The sequence below is a fragment of the Orycteropus afer genome, unplaced genomic scaffold, assembly GCF_000298275.1.
Source record: "Orycteropus afer afer isolate SDZICR_OR568_19922 unplaced genomic scaffold, OryAfe1.0 scaffold00488, whole genome shotgun sequence".
Classification (NCBI taxonomy): Eukaryota; Metazoa; Chordata; class Mammalia; order Tubulidentata; family Orycteropodidae; genus Orycteropus; species Orycteropus afer.
Genome location: NW_006922075.1, coordinates 138,536 through 155,876, shown reverse-complemented (window position 1 = coordinate 155,876; position 17,341 = coordinate 138,536). Strand labels below are relative to the sequence as shown.

Below are 17,341 nucleotides of genomic sequence, written 5' to 3'. Positions count from 1 at the left end.
AGGAGGTGTAAGAATGTTTTGTGTAGTATGTTATGCCAATTGAATTTATGTCCCCTGTGACTATGGTCCCAAGCCCACAGGTTCAACTACTCGGTTCCTCTGGGTAGGTGGCTGTGACCAAGAAGTGACTACAATCTTGTCCCTTGTCAGCTCTACTATACACCTGGGAATTCAGATCATACAAATACACTTATAGGACCATTGTCTGCCAACCCTATACATGGTCTTGAGTACACTCCCCACTTCATAGACATACCTAATAGTTCAGCCTGTCCACCCATCTATCCACCCGTATACTCATGCTTGCCTTCACTAACAACACAGTACTGTATGTGCAAAAGGGTTCATCTTTGTTGTCTGTACCTCTCATGGGCATATGTTTTAAATGTGCATGACATATTTCATTCCAATTTGCACTTTTCTTACTCAGCACTAGGTTTTGAAATCTAGTCATATTACCATGGGCACATTTGAACACACCACACACATATTTTACCTATCCATTTTCCTAGTAATGGACATTGGATTGCCCCCAACTCCCCATCTTTGTGAATGATACTGCAATCAGCACCGTGCCCACTGTGTGAGACCCTGTGTGCTGGGCAACAGGAATGCACTTATTGGGCACTGGACATGCAATATACTTAATTTGCCTAAGCAGTGGCAGATTGCTCTCCACAATAGCTTCACAGGCCACACTCCCTCAGGGTCTTTGTACTTGCTGTTCCTTCAATTTGGAACAATTATCCCCCAGGCTCTTGAAAGGACTCTCTCCTGCTCATCAGTGAGATCTCTCAGCTCATGATCACTGTCTCAGAGGGGCCTTTAATCTTGCAATTATTCTAACAATGCACCCTTCCCAGGTTTTGTTTGTTTGTTGCAAGTTGATTCTGATTCATGGAGATCCCATATGTGCAGTGTACTATGTCATTTTTATTTGTTTGTTAAATCATAGCACTTTTCACAATTTTAAATTATTTGTATTTAATTATTTACTAAGTCCTCCAAAGGATAGGGAGGCCTGTCCTTATTCACTAGATATCTAGCATAGCCCTATGGTAGGCTATTAACAAAAATTATTAAATAAATGAATGCAATGATAATTATAAATAAATAAACAGTACTATAATACCGGTGGAGACCCTGAGTAACGCAAACATTAAGTGCTCACTACTAGCCGAAAGGTTGGCAGTTCAAACCCACTAAGAGGTACCTTGGGAGCTCTGGTACCATAGTGCCTAAGGCACTTGACTACTAACCAGAAGGCTGGCGGTTCAAACCCACCAGCCACTACTCGGAAGGAAGGTTGGGCAATCTACTTCCGTAGTGATACTGCCTCGGAAACCCAAGGAGGGGTCGTTATGAGTCAGGGCTGACTCAGTGGCAAACAACAACAACAAGAGGTACCTTGTGAGACAAGCCTAGTAATCTGCTTCCCAAAGTTCATAACTTTCAAAACCCTTCGGAGCATTTTCATTCTGCACACATCGGGTCGCAATGAGTCAGAATCAACTGGATGGCAACTAACAACAACAACAAAATTTTTTCAATCCGTTCCAAATTGTATGGTTAGGAAACTGGCAACGTAACAGATCAGAGAAGTAGGAAGGGCTTTTCAAATGGGATTGAAAGGGCAGATTGGAGGCGCTGGCCAACAGGCCTACCTGGACTCAGTTCAATTTCACCCTATTTTCACATTTCCAAGGAAGCACCTGTCGCCTGGCTGGCTGGTACAAACCCCAGTTTACCTACAGGGGGCACCCAGCCGCAATCTGGTGAGAATGAAAACTACATTTCCCAGCATCCCTCGCGCCGCCGACTGTCGACCCACGTGGAGCCCGTGAACGAAATGGCGGCGTCCCAGGAACGCGATTCTTCGACTGAAGCGTCCCAGCCGGCAGTGGAGGAGGAGGAAGAAGCTAAAACATTTAAAGACCTGGTGAGAATGGATGACTCTGGCTTCTGTTTGTACCGCCGGCCTCAGGTACAGGCAGTCTTCTTGCCTGAGATCCCGGCAGGTGGTGTGCAAAAGCAGTCGGGGCCTAATGTAGGCTTTCCCTGGAATTTCTGGAGCAAAGTTCCTTAGTCTCTGAGTTTGGGTATTGGGAGGGCTGCCAGGCTCTGAGGGTCCCCATTTGCCACTTAATTTTGGCAACGTTTGTGTTTCTCCAGAAGTTTTTACATGTGGCAAATCAATCTTTTGATAGCTTCGGTTTTGGAGTCAGATTAGTTAGGCTTGAATTCTGATAATCACTTACTGTTGTTGTTGTTGTTGTTGTTGTTAAGTGCCTTCGAGTCGGACCCGAATCACTTACTAGAGGCTAGTTAACGGTACCTCTGTGCCTCAATTTCCACAGCTGCAAGTTGGGGATAATTATAAGTACTCACAAAATTGTTGTGAGAATTAAGTGACATCGCACATGTAAAACTTTTGGCATTGCCCCTGGTGAGTACAAGGTATTGGGTAAGTCATGAGCCACTGTTTCATAGTATTCCTAGTTACAGAGCAGGCTCTGAGTAGGTGCGCAATAAATTTCTTTTGAATCAAAGTGAGGGATGTACGGGCCACCAGCAGGATGACTGTCATTTAAGTAGGAGAGAGAGGTGTGTATGGGGAGATGCTGTTCTTTGCTAAGTTGTGTTTTTCTGAATTTTAAGGGTGTGACAGATGTGTTGTGTGAAGCCTGTGATCAGTTGGGATGGAAGAAGCCCACCAAGATCCAGATTGAAGCTATTCCTTTGGCATTACAAGGTGGGCTGAAACTAAATATGTGGCTTGGTACAAGTTCAGCATAAAGTTATTCTTAATTAAATACTTAACATTTTTTAGATCTATTGCTTGCATCCACCACTTGTCTGTAAGTTTGTTGTACTGTGGTAGCTTAATTGCTTGCATAATTCAAGTGAAGTAAAAATATATATAAGTTTGTGGCGTATTGACTTTTGAAAAAAAATTAGTGTTTCTTCAATTTCTTTGAGCTTACTTCCTGTCTTTCTGACTGAAGGAATTTGTTTTGTCACAGATACCAATTTTAAGGAAGTATCGGATTAAGGGCAATCTACTTCCATAGTGATACTGCCTCGGAAACCCAAGGAGGGGTCCCAAGGAGGGGTCGCTGTGAGTCGGGTCTGACTCGATGGCACATAACAACAACAACAAAACAAGAAATTTATTAGAGATGATCAATAAGTGTAGATTTACATAAAGGTGCCTGGAACATATAAGTGTCTAGAGCTGTTGAGAGGTCTTGCTGTCAAGCAACTGTGTCACCTTTGCAGAAGAATGGTTAAAGGGCTGGTTGATAGCTTTGTTGTTATGTGCCATCAAGTTGGAGCCTACTCATAGTGACCCCTCCTTGGGTTTCTGAGGCAGTATCACTATGGAAGTAGATTGTCCAACCTTCCTTCCAAGGAGTGGCTGGTGGGTTTGAACCACCAGCCTTCTCGTTAGCAGTCAAGCGTCTTAGGCGCTATGCTACCAGAGCTCCTAAAGCTAGTGGGACTGAAAATAACAGGTTGAAGTTTACTAGGAGTAGAGGTAAAATCTTGAGGCCTAGTTGTTGTTGTTGTTATGTGGCTCAAGTCGGACCCGACTCATAGCGACCCCTCCTCGGGTTGTCGAGGCAGTATCACTACGGAAGTAGATTGCCCAACCTTCCTTCCGAGGAGTGGCCGGTGGGTGTGAACCACCAGCCTTCTGGTTAGTAGTCAAGTGCCTTAGGCACTACGCTACCAGAGCTCCTTGAGGCCTAGTAGAAGATGAAAATCATGGGAATACAGTTTTACACAAATTAAGGAAGGGAAAGTCTTTCAAGGAGGGAATACTAAACATTTTCAACTCATGTGGAGAACTAAGGAGGATAAGGACTGTTGTATAAAGGCCATTGGTAGGAAAGAAGTATCAGCAGTACTAGGGTTGCTTTCAAATAGTGAAAAAATTTCAGAGCATTTTATTTTTCCCTACTTGTCCTACAGCCGAGGTCACAAAAGGAATCAACATTAGGTATTGGTAATAATTCTAAAATTATTCCACTATTTTCAGTCTAAAGTTAATATTTGTAACAGGGGAAAATAGTATTTGATGTGGAGAGAAAATTCATTCTGATGAACAGTTTGCAGATGCTTCCTTTGAAACTATAGATTCTGGACTTAAGCACATGTTTCAGATAATGTAACAAAAGTTTTTTGCTTGCTTCTATTAATTAACTTTTACATTTTGAGTACTAATGAGAGTCTCAGTTTCTGCGAAGCTCTTGAGTCCTGGACATGTCTATTCTTAAATATAACAAATCTGAAAGTTAGCAGTTCTTATTTTCTTGGTGAGAAGAAGTAACCTGACCAGTCACATAAGTAATTATTGCTAGACCTAGAATTTGAATATAGACTTTCCTAGTTAAGAAACCTGTATTCTTGGCCCTTTATCGCACATGTTACCATGGAGAGGTCAAAATCTCTTAATGGTTTTGGAGGATGATTTCCTTCCCATCTGTTCCATTGTACTAAGTTTATGTCAATTTCAGAGATCTCTCCGAGTCCTTTAGGAGTTTTAAGTTTATTGAATAGCTGTCTCATACCAAGCACTTGTGTTAGGTGCTGGCAGTGTGGCAGGTGAATATGACAAAATGTATTGTGCTGTTGTGGAGCTTATGTGTTCTAGTGGATTCCACACAGATACTAACATTGAAAAGATTTAGGGGTTTTGAGAAGAAGAAAGGAGATGATTTAGAAAAATTTATCAGTTCCATAAACTGTGAAGGTTGCTCTGTGGGGAATCATTAAAAAAAAGAAAAAAAAAAAAAAAACACCCAAAAAGGAACAACTGAAAGCAGTGTAAATTTCAGCTGTTGGCAGTGAGCAACTTAAGCTCCTTTACTTTCTGACCCCTTAATTCATCAAATAGTTATTCATTGTCATCTTTGTATCCAAGGAGCTCTAGTGGCGATGTGATTAAAGTATTGGACTACTAAGCAAAAGATTGATGGTTCGAAACCTACTCGCTGTTCTGTGGGAGAAAGATGAGGCAGTCTGCTCCTGTCCAGATTTATAGCCTTGGAAACCCTCTGGGGCAGTTGTACTCTGTTTTATAGGGTCTCTATGAGTTGGAATTGCCTTGATGGTGGTGGTGAGTCTTTGTGCCCAGCATTGTGTCATGGTAGAAAATGTGGAAATAATGGGAGAGGATTTCTTTGGCATTAGGTATTTTCTTTTTCTTTTAGGTCAAGATATCATTGGGCTGGCAGAAACGGGCTCTGGGAAAACCGGGGCCTTTGCTTTGCCCATTTTGAATGCTCTGCTGGAGACGCCCCAGCGTTTGTTTGCCCTAGTTCTCACCCCTACTCGGGAGTTGGCCTTTCAGATCTCAGAACAATTTGAAGCCTTGGGGTCCTCTATTGGAGTACAAAGTGGTAAGTGTCTGGGAGGAAAGGAATCTTAGAGAGTGGAAGAATTAGGATAAGTTCTTGGATCTGAAGAGCTGATTTTAGCTTTGGGGATAGTTTTAGTTCTAAAGGAAGAATAAATTTCAAATGGAGATCTAGCATTGGCTTTAAAAGATGCTTAAGGGACAGGGGAAAAAAGTTAAGGATCTCTTTTTTATGTTGTTTTTATTTCTGTAGCCGTGATTGTAGGTGGAATTGATTCAATGTCCCAATCTCTGGCCCTGGCGAAAAAACCACATATAGTGATAGGTGAGTAATTGATAAAGGTAAGACATGCTGGCAATGATGAATTGGAGAAAAATCTATCAATGTTGGGTACAATGTATTTGTGTGGAAAGACTTTGAGGAACAGTTTTTTGTTAACTGCCTCAATTTTTAAATGGAGTAAGTAACCTTATTTCTTTTTGTTCTTGTTCTTAAACATTGCCTTTTCTCCAAAATCTTTCTGTGTAGCAACTCCTGGTCGACTGATTGACCATTTGGAAAATACAAAAGGTTTTAACTTAAGAGCTCTCAAATATTTGGTTATGGATGAAGCAGACCGAATATTGAACATGGATTTTGAGACAGAGGTGAGCTCTTAATTTCTTTCCTCTTCTTCGAGCATTGCAAATGTCTTGTTTCATAATTTGGTTCATTGCACACCTCTGTTCTGTGGAGCCCTGCATTAGTATCAGGTACTTTAAACATCCCTGATGCGTTTTCTTATCTTGATGCCCTTTAGCATTGCCAGCGCATCTGTAGAACATAGTCTGACAGAACTCACACACTTCAGAGATGAGAAGTATCATGATCAGATTTTCTTTTCCATGTAATTTGATTTAAAACTCTTCAAGGCATTTTTTTTTTTTTTTTAATTGTGATTTGGGTGAAGATTTACAGAGCAAATTCACTTTCCATACAGCAGTTCACGTACGCTTTGTCTCATGACATTGACCACAGTTTACCACAGCTCCCCTCTCTTCAATGCATTTTGAAATATCTTTATGTTCTTCAGTCACCAGTTGTTATAGCCCAAATATCATTAGTTGAATGATACTTATTCTGCCTTTTTTCTTAGATTAGCTCTATTCTACTAATTCAAATGATTCATTTCTCTGATGGGCTTTTTTTTTGGATAGCATCTGGTATGCTATCAAATAGTATATAGTAATCTACTATAGTATATAGTTGAATTGAATTGAATTTTTGAATGCTTGAGTTCCCACAGTGATGTATTTAATTCATAATTCTGTATCTCTTTCACTGTCTGTAGGAATTGCACGTGTCCAGTCTAAATGTTTATCTTAGGATTCTTTTCCTTTTTTTGTAACTTAGGTTGATAAGATCCTCAAAGTGATTCCTCGAGACAGAAAAACATTTCTCTTCTCTGCTACCATGACCAAGAAGGTAAAAGTTGCTGAGATTTCTGTTTTCTTCTTTATAAGAGTTGATAAGTAACAACAACAAATAACAATAACTACAGTGATAAATAAAACTAGAAAGAATATTTAGGAATTAGTGTACTATTCTAGATTTTTTTCTTCAGGTACAAAAACTTCAGCGAGCAGCTCTAAAGAATCCTGTGAAATGTGCAGTTTCCTCTAAATACCAGACAGTTGAGAAATTACAGCAGTATTATCTTTTTATTCCCTCTAAATTCAAGGTAAAGTATTTACTTTGCCCATGCCTGCCTTTCCCTCTCCTTCCTCGCTGGAGCTAAGGGCTGTGGTACAGACTGGAGTCTTTTCTGTTTGCTTTAGAATGCGTGTTGTGCTTAGGCTTATTACTGATAAGCCAAACATTCTGGGAATTTACAATATATTAAATTGCAGTAAGGAAGTCATGATGTAATGATATAATTCCTCTCCAACCCCATCCTTGAGATAATTTTTCTTTTGTTTGATTGTTAGGAGGCCTACAGCTTTCTCTTAGGAAGGGAACTTTAGTTTTGTGTTTTGGTTTAAAGACGTTTCCTGGTGGCTGAGTACAGATCTTATGGTTGGCGTTAGGCTCTATGTGGAATGCATGATTCACAGAGATGGTAATGCTGGTTAAGAGATGTAGAGCTGGCAGCTAAGGCTCAAGATAACCAAGGATCAACTATAGGCTTTGTCTTTTATGTAGTTTATATCCCTAGGTCTCTAACCCTTTCTTCCAGATTCAATTACATATACCATTTTGGATTTGTAATTTAGGATACCTACCTGGTTTATATTCTGAATGAATTGGCTGGAAACTCCTTTATGATATTCTGCAGCACCTGTAACAATACTCAGAGAACAGCTTTGCTACTCCGAAATCTTGGATTCACTGCCATCCCCCTCCATGGACAAATGAGCCAGGTGAGGGTTCTTTGGCCTTACTAGCTGTGAACCAAGGAGCTCTGGTAGCGTAGTGCCAAAGGCACTTGACTGCTAACCAGAAGGCTGGCGGTTCAAACCCACCAGCCACTCCTTGGAAGGAAGGTTGGGCAATCTACTTCCGTAGTGATACCGCCTTTGAAACCCAAGGAGGGGTCGCTATGAGTCAGGTCCGACTCAGCGGCACATAACAACAACAACAGCTGTGAACCAGTGGCATGAGAAAGAGAAACTTTAAAGTAGTTGATTTGCATAGTAAGGACACATGGCATTAATGCCTGTTTCTGTAAATGTTCTCATTTTATGGGCTTTGAAGTGTTGGTCTGGGTAAATGGGTGCTTACTTTCCCCTTTCAGGATAGCAAGAAATTAAATCATTCCACAGGTAATTATCTGCTTTGTGAGCTGTTGAATTGATTTATTCAGCCTTAGGGTAACGGTGATTCTTTGGTCTCTAAAGAATTTAATAAGTTATTTCCCATTTATTTCTAGCACGTTACACAATCCTTATTTTACATTACTATTTTCTAGCCTTAGTGTTAAATATTTTTGTTGTTTCCATGTTTTTGTTTGACCCATGACACCCTAGTCTGCACTTAGTGGGGAAGGAAAAAATCTATTAAAAAAATTTCAGTCTCTTGGTTCTTGCGTTTAGTTGTTTATTTTGTATAGCACAGTCCTAGATACTAAGATTCCTTAGTCTTCCAAGATTAAAATTCTTCTGATTGCTTCTTTTTTTTCTTTTAATTGTTGTAATCATTTTTTCTTTGTCACATTAGACAAAGCGCCTGGGATCCCTTAACAAATTCAAGGCGAAAGCTCGTTCCATTCTTCTAGCAACTGATGTTGCAAGCCGAGGTTTAGATATTCCTCACGTAGATGTGGTAGTCAACTTTGACATTCCTACCCATTCCAAGGTGAGTCCTGCTGCTAACTTGACTTTCTGTTCCCAAAGCATATTCTTAATGGAATGTTTTCTGTCTGTCTTTAGTTAAAGCATAGTTTTTTGTTGTTCTTGTTCTTGATTAATTAAGTATCAAAAAATGGAACAGCTTTTAATTTATCCATCCCCATCATTTTGTACATGGCTGTGTTAATGTAACATTAATAACTGTGAATGTAGGTGGCCAAGAAGAATTGTGTGTTCATAGTAGGAAGGGCAGTTGCAGCTTATACTTATCTTTGTCATTTTCATTTCTTCAGAAATGACAGTTTATGGTGTATCTTAGGGTTTCTCAACTTCCAACACTGTTGACATTTTGGGCTGGAAGATTACTTGTTGTGGGATCTGTCCTGTGGGTTCTAGGATGTTTAGTAACATCCTTGGCCAGTATCCACTAGATGACAGTATCACCCCCTGTTCCTTCTCCCAGTTATGACAAGAAATGTCCCCAGACATTGCCTGTGTCTCCTTTTTAGTTGCTGATGAGTTGAATCTGAATTACTCTCAGTTGACAACAACTGGTATATCTCTTGGCTTTGTATTTCACTATTGTAGACAAGGAGCTGCTGTCTCATTTGATTTTCATAACAGCTTTGTGAGTTTGGATATCCTGGTTTTATAGAGAGATAGCAAGGTTCAGAGAGCCCATGTAACTTGCAGACATTCTTGTAGCTATAGATGGTAAAACCAGAGCTGTGACCCAGGTCTACCACTAGATTCAGTGCTCTTTTTCTCCATACATGTTGCTTCTAACCATGTAGCTATATATAGAGATTTGTCTTTCCATAAAAGAAAGGAAAAAATCAGGTGAATTTTGTGCTCTGAGGAGAATAAAAAAGAAATAGATACAGCTCAACAAATGGCCCACTTGTTTTCCCCATGTTCTGCATGAATCACTTTTATTTCAGAAGTTTGCAGTAAGACTTTACATACATTTTTTTTAGGTGTTTTCTGTATAAATCAAATTTGTGTGCCCTTTTTGTTTTAGGATTACATCCATCGAGTAGGTAGAACAGCTCGAGCTGGGCGCTCTGGAAAGTCTATCACGTTTGTCACACAGTAAGTAAGTCAACTGTAGGGGCAAACAGATACAGAGAAAAGAGAGTGAAACTTTGGAGCCAGACTGACTTTGAACCTTTTCTAACATTTACTGTACTACTCACTTAACCTCTCTGATGTCTGTTTTTTTAATTTGTAAAATAGAAATAATAATACCCACCTCTCAGGATGTTCATGAAGGTTAGAGATAATATATGTAAAAGGTTTAGAATTGTATCTGGCATAACAAATGGTAGTAGCTATTATATTCTTTCAACTGCTAGAGTTGGAGCAGTTACCTTTCACTCAACTTGGGAAGTTTTAAAATAATGATTTCAGATTAAAAAAAAAATTCTTTTTCATGTACCTAAGGTTTTTCTTTTTTGTTGTGGTTTGGGTAAAAGTTTACAGAGCAGAAGATCTGATGGGGGTCAATAAACAGGAGTATACTATAGACTGAGGATAGATTCAGTGGAGGCTAATCTTGCACAGATACCAGTGATACAAAATACCTGCAGTCCTTACAGAAACAATAGAAGACAGACACAGAGTAATCCCTCACAGACACTGTGGGAGAGAGAGCCAATAGATCTATCATCTCAGGACCATAGTACTGGGGGACACCAGAATCAATTGGCACAACAAAATACATAAAAGCCTTGTTCCTCATCCTACATTGGTGAGTAGCGACTAGGGTCTTAAAAGCTTTCAAGCGGCCATCTAAGATGCAGCTAATGGTCTCCTATTGTCGGAAGTGAAGAAGAGTGTAAAAAAAAAAAAGGCATTTGGAAGCAATCAGCCCTAGGACATGATGGCCCTTGGGACCAGAAGAACTAGATGGTGCCCAGCTACCAATGCCAACGACTCAGGAAAGGATCAAATCTGGAGATCCTGGGTAGAGTGGGAGGAAAACTGGAACAAAATCCAAAAACTCAATAATGACCAGAATAACTGGTTGGATGGAGTCTTGTGAGACCCCCAGTACTGTGGCCCTGGGATACATTCTGGGTCTGGAATAAAACTCACTCCCAGGGGCTGGCTGTCAGCCTAATAGTAAATAAGATATACACGCAGACCACTTAACCCAGTGTGATGTACCCACATACTCTGTGGAAATGCATCCCTTGGTGCAATCGACCATGGGGCATCAGAGGGGCAACATTTGCATGGAGGAAATGCAGGACAACAGGAATGCATAACTGTGAGGGACACGGGGGGCCGGGGGAGTTACTGGGCAGGGAGGGGAGGAAACTGGGTTAGGGTTAGGCATGGTAAATGGGTTGTTGTTATTTGCCATCGAGTCGGCCCTGACTCATAGCGACCCCTCCTTGGGTTTGGGTAGTAAAACTAAATGTACACATAATGTTGAATATAAAACAAACTCTGTAAACTTGCAACTAAAGCACAATAAAAGAAATTAAAAAAAAATAAAAAGTATTTATATCTGCAATAAATCTTACAGTTCACTTACAAGCATTATTTAAAAAAAAAGTTTATGGAGCAAATTAGTTTTCCATTCAACAATTCATACACCTTTTGTTTGTGACATTCATTGCAATCCCCACAATGTAACAGTACCCTTCCTACTTCCTCCCTATGTTTCCCTTTGCCCTTCTTTCCTATCCTTTCTTGCCTTCCTAGCTTTAACCCTGGCAAATGCCACCCTTTTGGTTTCGTATGGTTGACTGTTTTAATGAGCATGTTAATGTTGTTAATTGTTCACCTTATAAGCCTGTCTATCATTTGGCTGAACGTTGAGCCATGGGGATGGGTGACTACAGGCTGTAGTCTCGGGGCTTCCACCAGTCTCTATCAGACCAGTAAGCTTGATCTTTTTTATGATTTTGATCTATATTTTTCTCCCACTCTATCCAAGATCTCTCTTTCAAAGTGGCCAGCCGTGTTAGCCAGGCACCATCTAGTTCTGGTCTCAGAGTCATGGAGGCTGGCCATGGTTCACCTGGTCCATTAGTCTTTTAGACTAATTGTTTCTTTGTGTCTCTGGTTTTCTTCACTCTTCGTTGCTCTGGACAGAGAGAGACCAGTACTTGCACCTTACATGGTGTTTTAGTTCTCTAGTGTTGCTATAACAGAAATACCACAAGTAGATGGTTTTAGCAAACAGAAATTTATTCTTTTACAGTTTTGGAGGCGGGAAGTCTGAGTTCAGAGTGCTGGCTCTAGGAGAATACTCAGTCTCTTTGTCTCTTGTTCCTAGGAGGAACCCAGTGTAGGGACTCTGGGTTCAAAGGAGGTGCTCCACTCCTGGCTCCTCTTTCTTGATGGTTGTTGTTGTTGTTGTTATGTGCCGTCGAGTCGACCCCGACTCATAGTGACTCCTCCTTGGGTTTCTGAGGCAGTATCACTACGGAAGTAGGATTGCCCAACCTTCCTTCCGAGGAGTGGCTGGTGGGTTTGAACTGCCAGCCTTCTGGTTAGCAGTCAAGTGCCTTAGGCACTATGCTACCAGAGCTCCCTTCTTGATGGTAGTAGGTGTCATCTCCCCACCCCACCCCTCTTCTCCTTTTATTTGTTTTAAAATAAAAGGTCCTGTAGGCCACACCTCAGGGAAACACCCTTTACGTTAGATCAAGGCTGTGATGGGACAAAAGGTGTTGGAACCTACCCTTGATCTTAATCCTTTTATACCTGATAGGCTTATCACATCAGATCACATCATGGGGTATCAGTTCATATCTGCCATGTTACATCATTACATAACTTCTAACCACTGAGGATTATGGCCCAGCCAGTTTGACACAAAGACACAATTCAATCCATGACAGATGGCTGCTCACAAGCTTTTAAGACCCTAGTTGCTACTCATCAAAGTGGATCTAGAGCATTGTCTCTGTGGACAATGTTTTGCCAGTTAACTGGTGTCCTGAGACTATGGTCCTGAGCCCCTAGGCCCAGTGACTCATTCCTTCAAGGTGTTTGATTATGGCTAAGAAGTTTTGAAAACTTTGCCCTCTGTATGCTCTGCTATGTTTGTGGATGTATTATCAGTACATAGGAATGTGTATGTAGAAGAATCTTCTGTCAAATCTATATATATTTGTGTGTACCCAAGGCTTTTCTGTAAAGAATATGTTGAGTAATTTTTTTCTTTTTTTTAATGGGCCATGCATGGAAGATTGCATTTAACCAGTATTTAGAAAAGGAAAAATAAGTTTAATATTATTTAAAACTGTGACTCATATTGTATCATATCATTTAATATCATAGTTTGGGAATGAACAGGGTTAGCATTGCCAGTCAACCAAAGTCATGCCAATTTTCCTTCCTCAGGTATGATGTAGAACTCTTCCAGCGCATAGAACACTTAATTGGGAAGAAACTGCCCGTCTTTCCAACACAGGATGAAGAGGTTATGATGCTGACAGAACGTGTGACTGAAGCTCAAAGATTTGCCCGAATGGTATGCACGTTTCTTGCTTTCTTATCAACTTCTGTACAAATGATGTTAACTGTGGCAAACACATTATTATGTTAATTCTTATAATAAACTGCAGCAGCTGGGCATTATTCCAAACTTAAAGTGAGGAAACTGAGGCATAGAGATGGTAGGTGATTTGCTTTTAGACTATATAAGTAAATAGTTATGTCAGGATTTGGACTCATTGTGACCAAAGTAACCTCATTCTTAGCCACTGCTCATATATCATATGTCATACAAAAACAATTGGACTTGAGGTCAGACAGCCTACTTGTGAACTGTATGAATGTTGGTAATTTGCTTAACCTCTTCAATTTCATTTACTTACCTGTAAACTGAGAGTAATAATGGAAAAAAAAAAACAATCTAGTGCCATTGAGTTAGTTTCCACTCATAGCAACCTATAGGATAGAGTAGAACTACCCCATAAGGTTTCCAAGGCAGTGAATCTTTATGGAAGCAGACTGCCTCATCTTTCTCCCATGGAGTGGCTGGTGAGTTCAAACTACTGACCTTTTGATTAGCAGCCCAATGTTTTAACCAGAGCACCACCGGAGCTCCTTGGAAATAATATTTACTCTCCTCGGAAGGAAGGTTGGGCAGTCTACTTCCATAGAGATACCACCTCAGAAACCCAAGGAGGGGTCGCTATGAGTCAGATCTGAAAAAATCTGTTTCTTTTTGTCTTTTGGATACCTTACAAAATTAAGAGAACCAGATAGGCTAATATAAACTATATAGTTAGTTGTGCTGGTAGTAATAGTAGTGTAGTGGTGGTGAGCAGATTATAAAAGAAATTCATGGAAGTGCTGTCTGCCACCTGGAGTTCTAAGAGATTAAAAAAGTTGCCCATGGCATACTTTTTTGAGTAGCTGAGGTGCTATTTGTTTTTGTTATTTTACTTATAAAAATATTACATATATATTGGGAAAAAATTAAAAATACAGAAAGGATGAAAGTAGTAAATGAAAATAACATAAATCATCCCTCACAGAGAACCACTGATAATGTTTGGCTATTATTTTTCATTAATCATAATTAGATTTTAGCTATATAATCATGTATATGTATACATACATACATACATATGTATAGATACATGTGTATCTAGATAGATATATGATTTTTGTTCTGGTTACCTAGTGCCACTCTGACAAGAATATACCACAAATGGGATGGCTTGAACAAACAGGAGTGTATTCTCTTACAGTTTGGAGGCTTTAAGTCCGAGTTCAAACTGCCAGGCTCTAGGGGCTGGGTGAAAGCCCCTCAACCTTAGGCTTCAGCTCTGCCTCCTACTTCCAGCCCACTGAAGCTAGAGGCTTTTCTTCACTCAGGCAGCTGCTGGCTGCTGAGGCTGACAAGTGAAAAGGCACAGTCCTGATGTTACCAAACCACACGGCAGGCCATTGATTCAAGTCCACTGAAAGTCCCAGGATCGGCAGAGCATGGCAGGCTGCTGAACAACAGCAGAAGGTGTAGAGCTTCCCCACGTTGTAGGGATTGTGTGGGGGATGGGAGGGCTGGATGGAAAGCATACAACTGAGCTTCACAATTATGAATGGTCTTGTGCGCTAAGGGTTTTACACACAGAAAATATCTAGTAATTTTTGTTGAATAACAGTTTTATTAGAATGTGTCTGGATGCCAGAACCAAGGTGAAGAGTTCTAAAGAATTATGAGGATGGCTTATGTGGTGGTGATGTTTTTGTGTCAGCTTGGCTGGGCCTGGTTGAGTGGCTGGGCAGCTGGTGGTAGTTATTCCCCATGATGAGACTGGCAATCAACTCCATGGTGGGATCTACCCATGCAGGGTTCAAGCGTGCGATAAGCTAGACCATTCCCCAGAGTTTCTCCTTATATACAAGATGCAGACCACATTCCCTAGGTAGCTACTCAGCTGCTCACAGTAGATCCCCCCATGGAGTTGATTACCAGTCTCATCATGGGGAATACTATATCCAGCTGCCCAGCCATTCAATCAGGCCCAGCCAAGTTGACACAGAAAGTTAACTACCACAATTTTGTATCTAACTATATAATTAATATTTTTCTTTTTCAACAAATACAGTGCATGTGATTATTAATGACTGTAAAATACTTCATTATACATATGTAGCATGATTTACATTGATGAATGTTTATCGTTTGTCCAATTTCTCGCTATTTTAACCAGCACTCTGTTGAGCAACCTAGTATGTCCAGCCTTGCATACTTGTTTTTCCTTAGAATAAATTGCTAGAAGTAGAATTGTTGGGCCAAGGATATTTCGTTGTTATCGAGTGTAGTCAAGTCAGTTACAACTCATAGCGATCTTTTGTGACAGAGTAGAACTGCCTTTGGAGAGTTTTCATCACAGTGAGTTGAAATCCACTCATTGGCACCTAACAACAACAATAATCTTTATGGAGTCAGTTCACTAGATCTTTCTCCCACAGAGCTGCTGGGTGGGTTTGAAATGCCAACCCTTCAGTTAGCAGTCAAACATTTAACCATTTGTGCCAGGGTTCCTTGGGTCAAGCAGTATATATAACTAAGATTAGAAATTTATAGAAGATGGCAAATTAAACATCCTCTCCTGCCCCAGAAGTTGTAGTAATTCATAATATTAATGACAATATACGAATTTCCCCACACCTTGGTAATATAGGTAGTATTATTTTCTTAAATCTTTATCAATCTCTCAGTTGAAAAGGATTGCTTGTTTTAATTTTCATGTCTAATTACTAATAAGGTTAACATCTTTGTATATCGGGAGTTGGGTCTTATTATTTTGCTTATGGTAGGTATTAGGGAGTTGCTCTATGTTTGATCTTGAGGAGAGACTAGAATATATTATTACTCTCAGTGACAGTAATTCATTTTTAATGCCATCCTTTGTGTTTTCTTATAGGAGTTAAGGGAGCATGGAGAAAAGAAGAAACGCTCACGGGAGGATGTTGGGGACAATGATGATACGGAGGGTGCAATTGGTGTTAGGAACAAGGTGGCTGGAGGGAAAATGAAAAAACGGAAAGGCCGTTAGTCACTTTTGTAAAGACTTGAGTTTTGCTTTCTAGTCTGTAAAAGGGGATTGAAGAAAAGAACAAAACTTCCTCCAACAGAGTTCCTCAGACAAAAATCTGTCAGAATCATGCCCAGAATCTGCTCAGCTAATTCAGTCCTTGCTCCCCTTTCTATCTGTTGGAGTATCATTACTGCAGAGTACATTTTACAGTGGCTGATGTTCAGACTGTTCTTCAACCTTGGTCCCTTGCTCATGATAGGAGTTGGATGTGCTTTTCTGTCATTTCACACATTTTTCTATTTTTGGCTGCAAGCCAAGGACTAGGTTGATGGAGCAAGTGACCTGCAATTGTAAAGGAAAGATGATATATTTTATAGATATTCTTACATGGGTATATCTTAGTATATCTGTAAAATGGTGATATTTAAGTCTTCTCAATTTGTGCTTTATTACAGGTAATGTGAAATAATAAATTTACATATTAGTTTTAAAAGATTCAGACCTCTTGAGGACTCTGGTGTCAAAAGACTTCATAGATTTAAGTAAAATCTTGCCAGTAGGTAAGAAACTGATAGTGGCAGTTACATAATAAATTCACTGGTTGTCCTTAATTAAACATTATTTATGACTAAAAAAAATCAACAAAGTCCTGCTTAAAAGTTGTGTTTGTCTTGGGGGTGGAACAAAATCCATCGGTAAAATCGCAAAAGTCTTTCTAAATAAAATAAGTTCACTTCCCTGGTTCCTTGGGTTGAGCAGGTGGTTAGGAAGACTGGTTTATGCAGGTTCTTATTTCTAGGTGATTAGAGTAAAATCAGGATACTTCAGAAGTACAGGGTAATTCTGAGACCTGTCTCATCTGCTTGTCATCGGTGTCCATTTGCCACTGTCTTCTTTCTTTTGTCCCTATTTATTAGGTGATTGAATTCAGGTGTAGAGCTTCCCCACATTGTAGGGATTGTGTGGGGGATGGGAGGGCTGGATGGAAAGCAGACAACTTTGAGCTTCACAATTATGAATGGTCTTGTGCTCTAAGGGTTTTTACACACAGAAAATATCTAGTAATTTTTGTTGAATAACAGTTTTATTAGAATGTGTCTGGATGCCAGAACCAAGGTGAAGAGTTCCAAAGAAT

The 17,341-nt window shown here is 40.0% G+C and overlaps 1 protein-coding gene across 1 annotated transcript; it reads left to right on the top strand.

Moving 5' to 3' along the window:
* The first annotated feature begins 1,849 nt into the window (after window positions 1–1,849).
* Window positions 1,850–16,224, top strand: DDX47 (DEAD-box helicase 47). The gene is made up of 12 exons (XM_007955006.1): window positions 1,850–1,939; window positions 2,659–2,752; window positions 5,217–5,405; window positions 5,616–5,687; window positions 5,892–6,010; window positions 6,756–6,827; window positions 6,967–7,083; window positions 7,616–7,762; window positions 8,559–8,696; window positions 9,711–9,781; window positions 13,052–13,181; window positions 16,093–16,224. The coding sequence occupies exons 1-12, from the start codon at window positions 1,850–1,852 to the stop codon at window positions 16,222–16,224; spliced, it is 1,371 nt and encodes a 456-aa protein (XP_007953197.1).
* The last annotated feature ends 1,117 nt before the right edge of the window (window positions 16,225–17,341 follow it).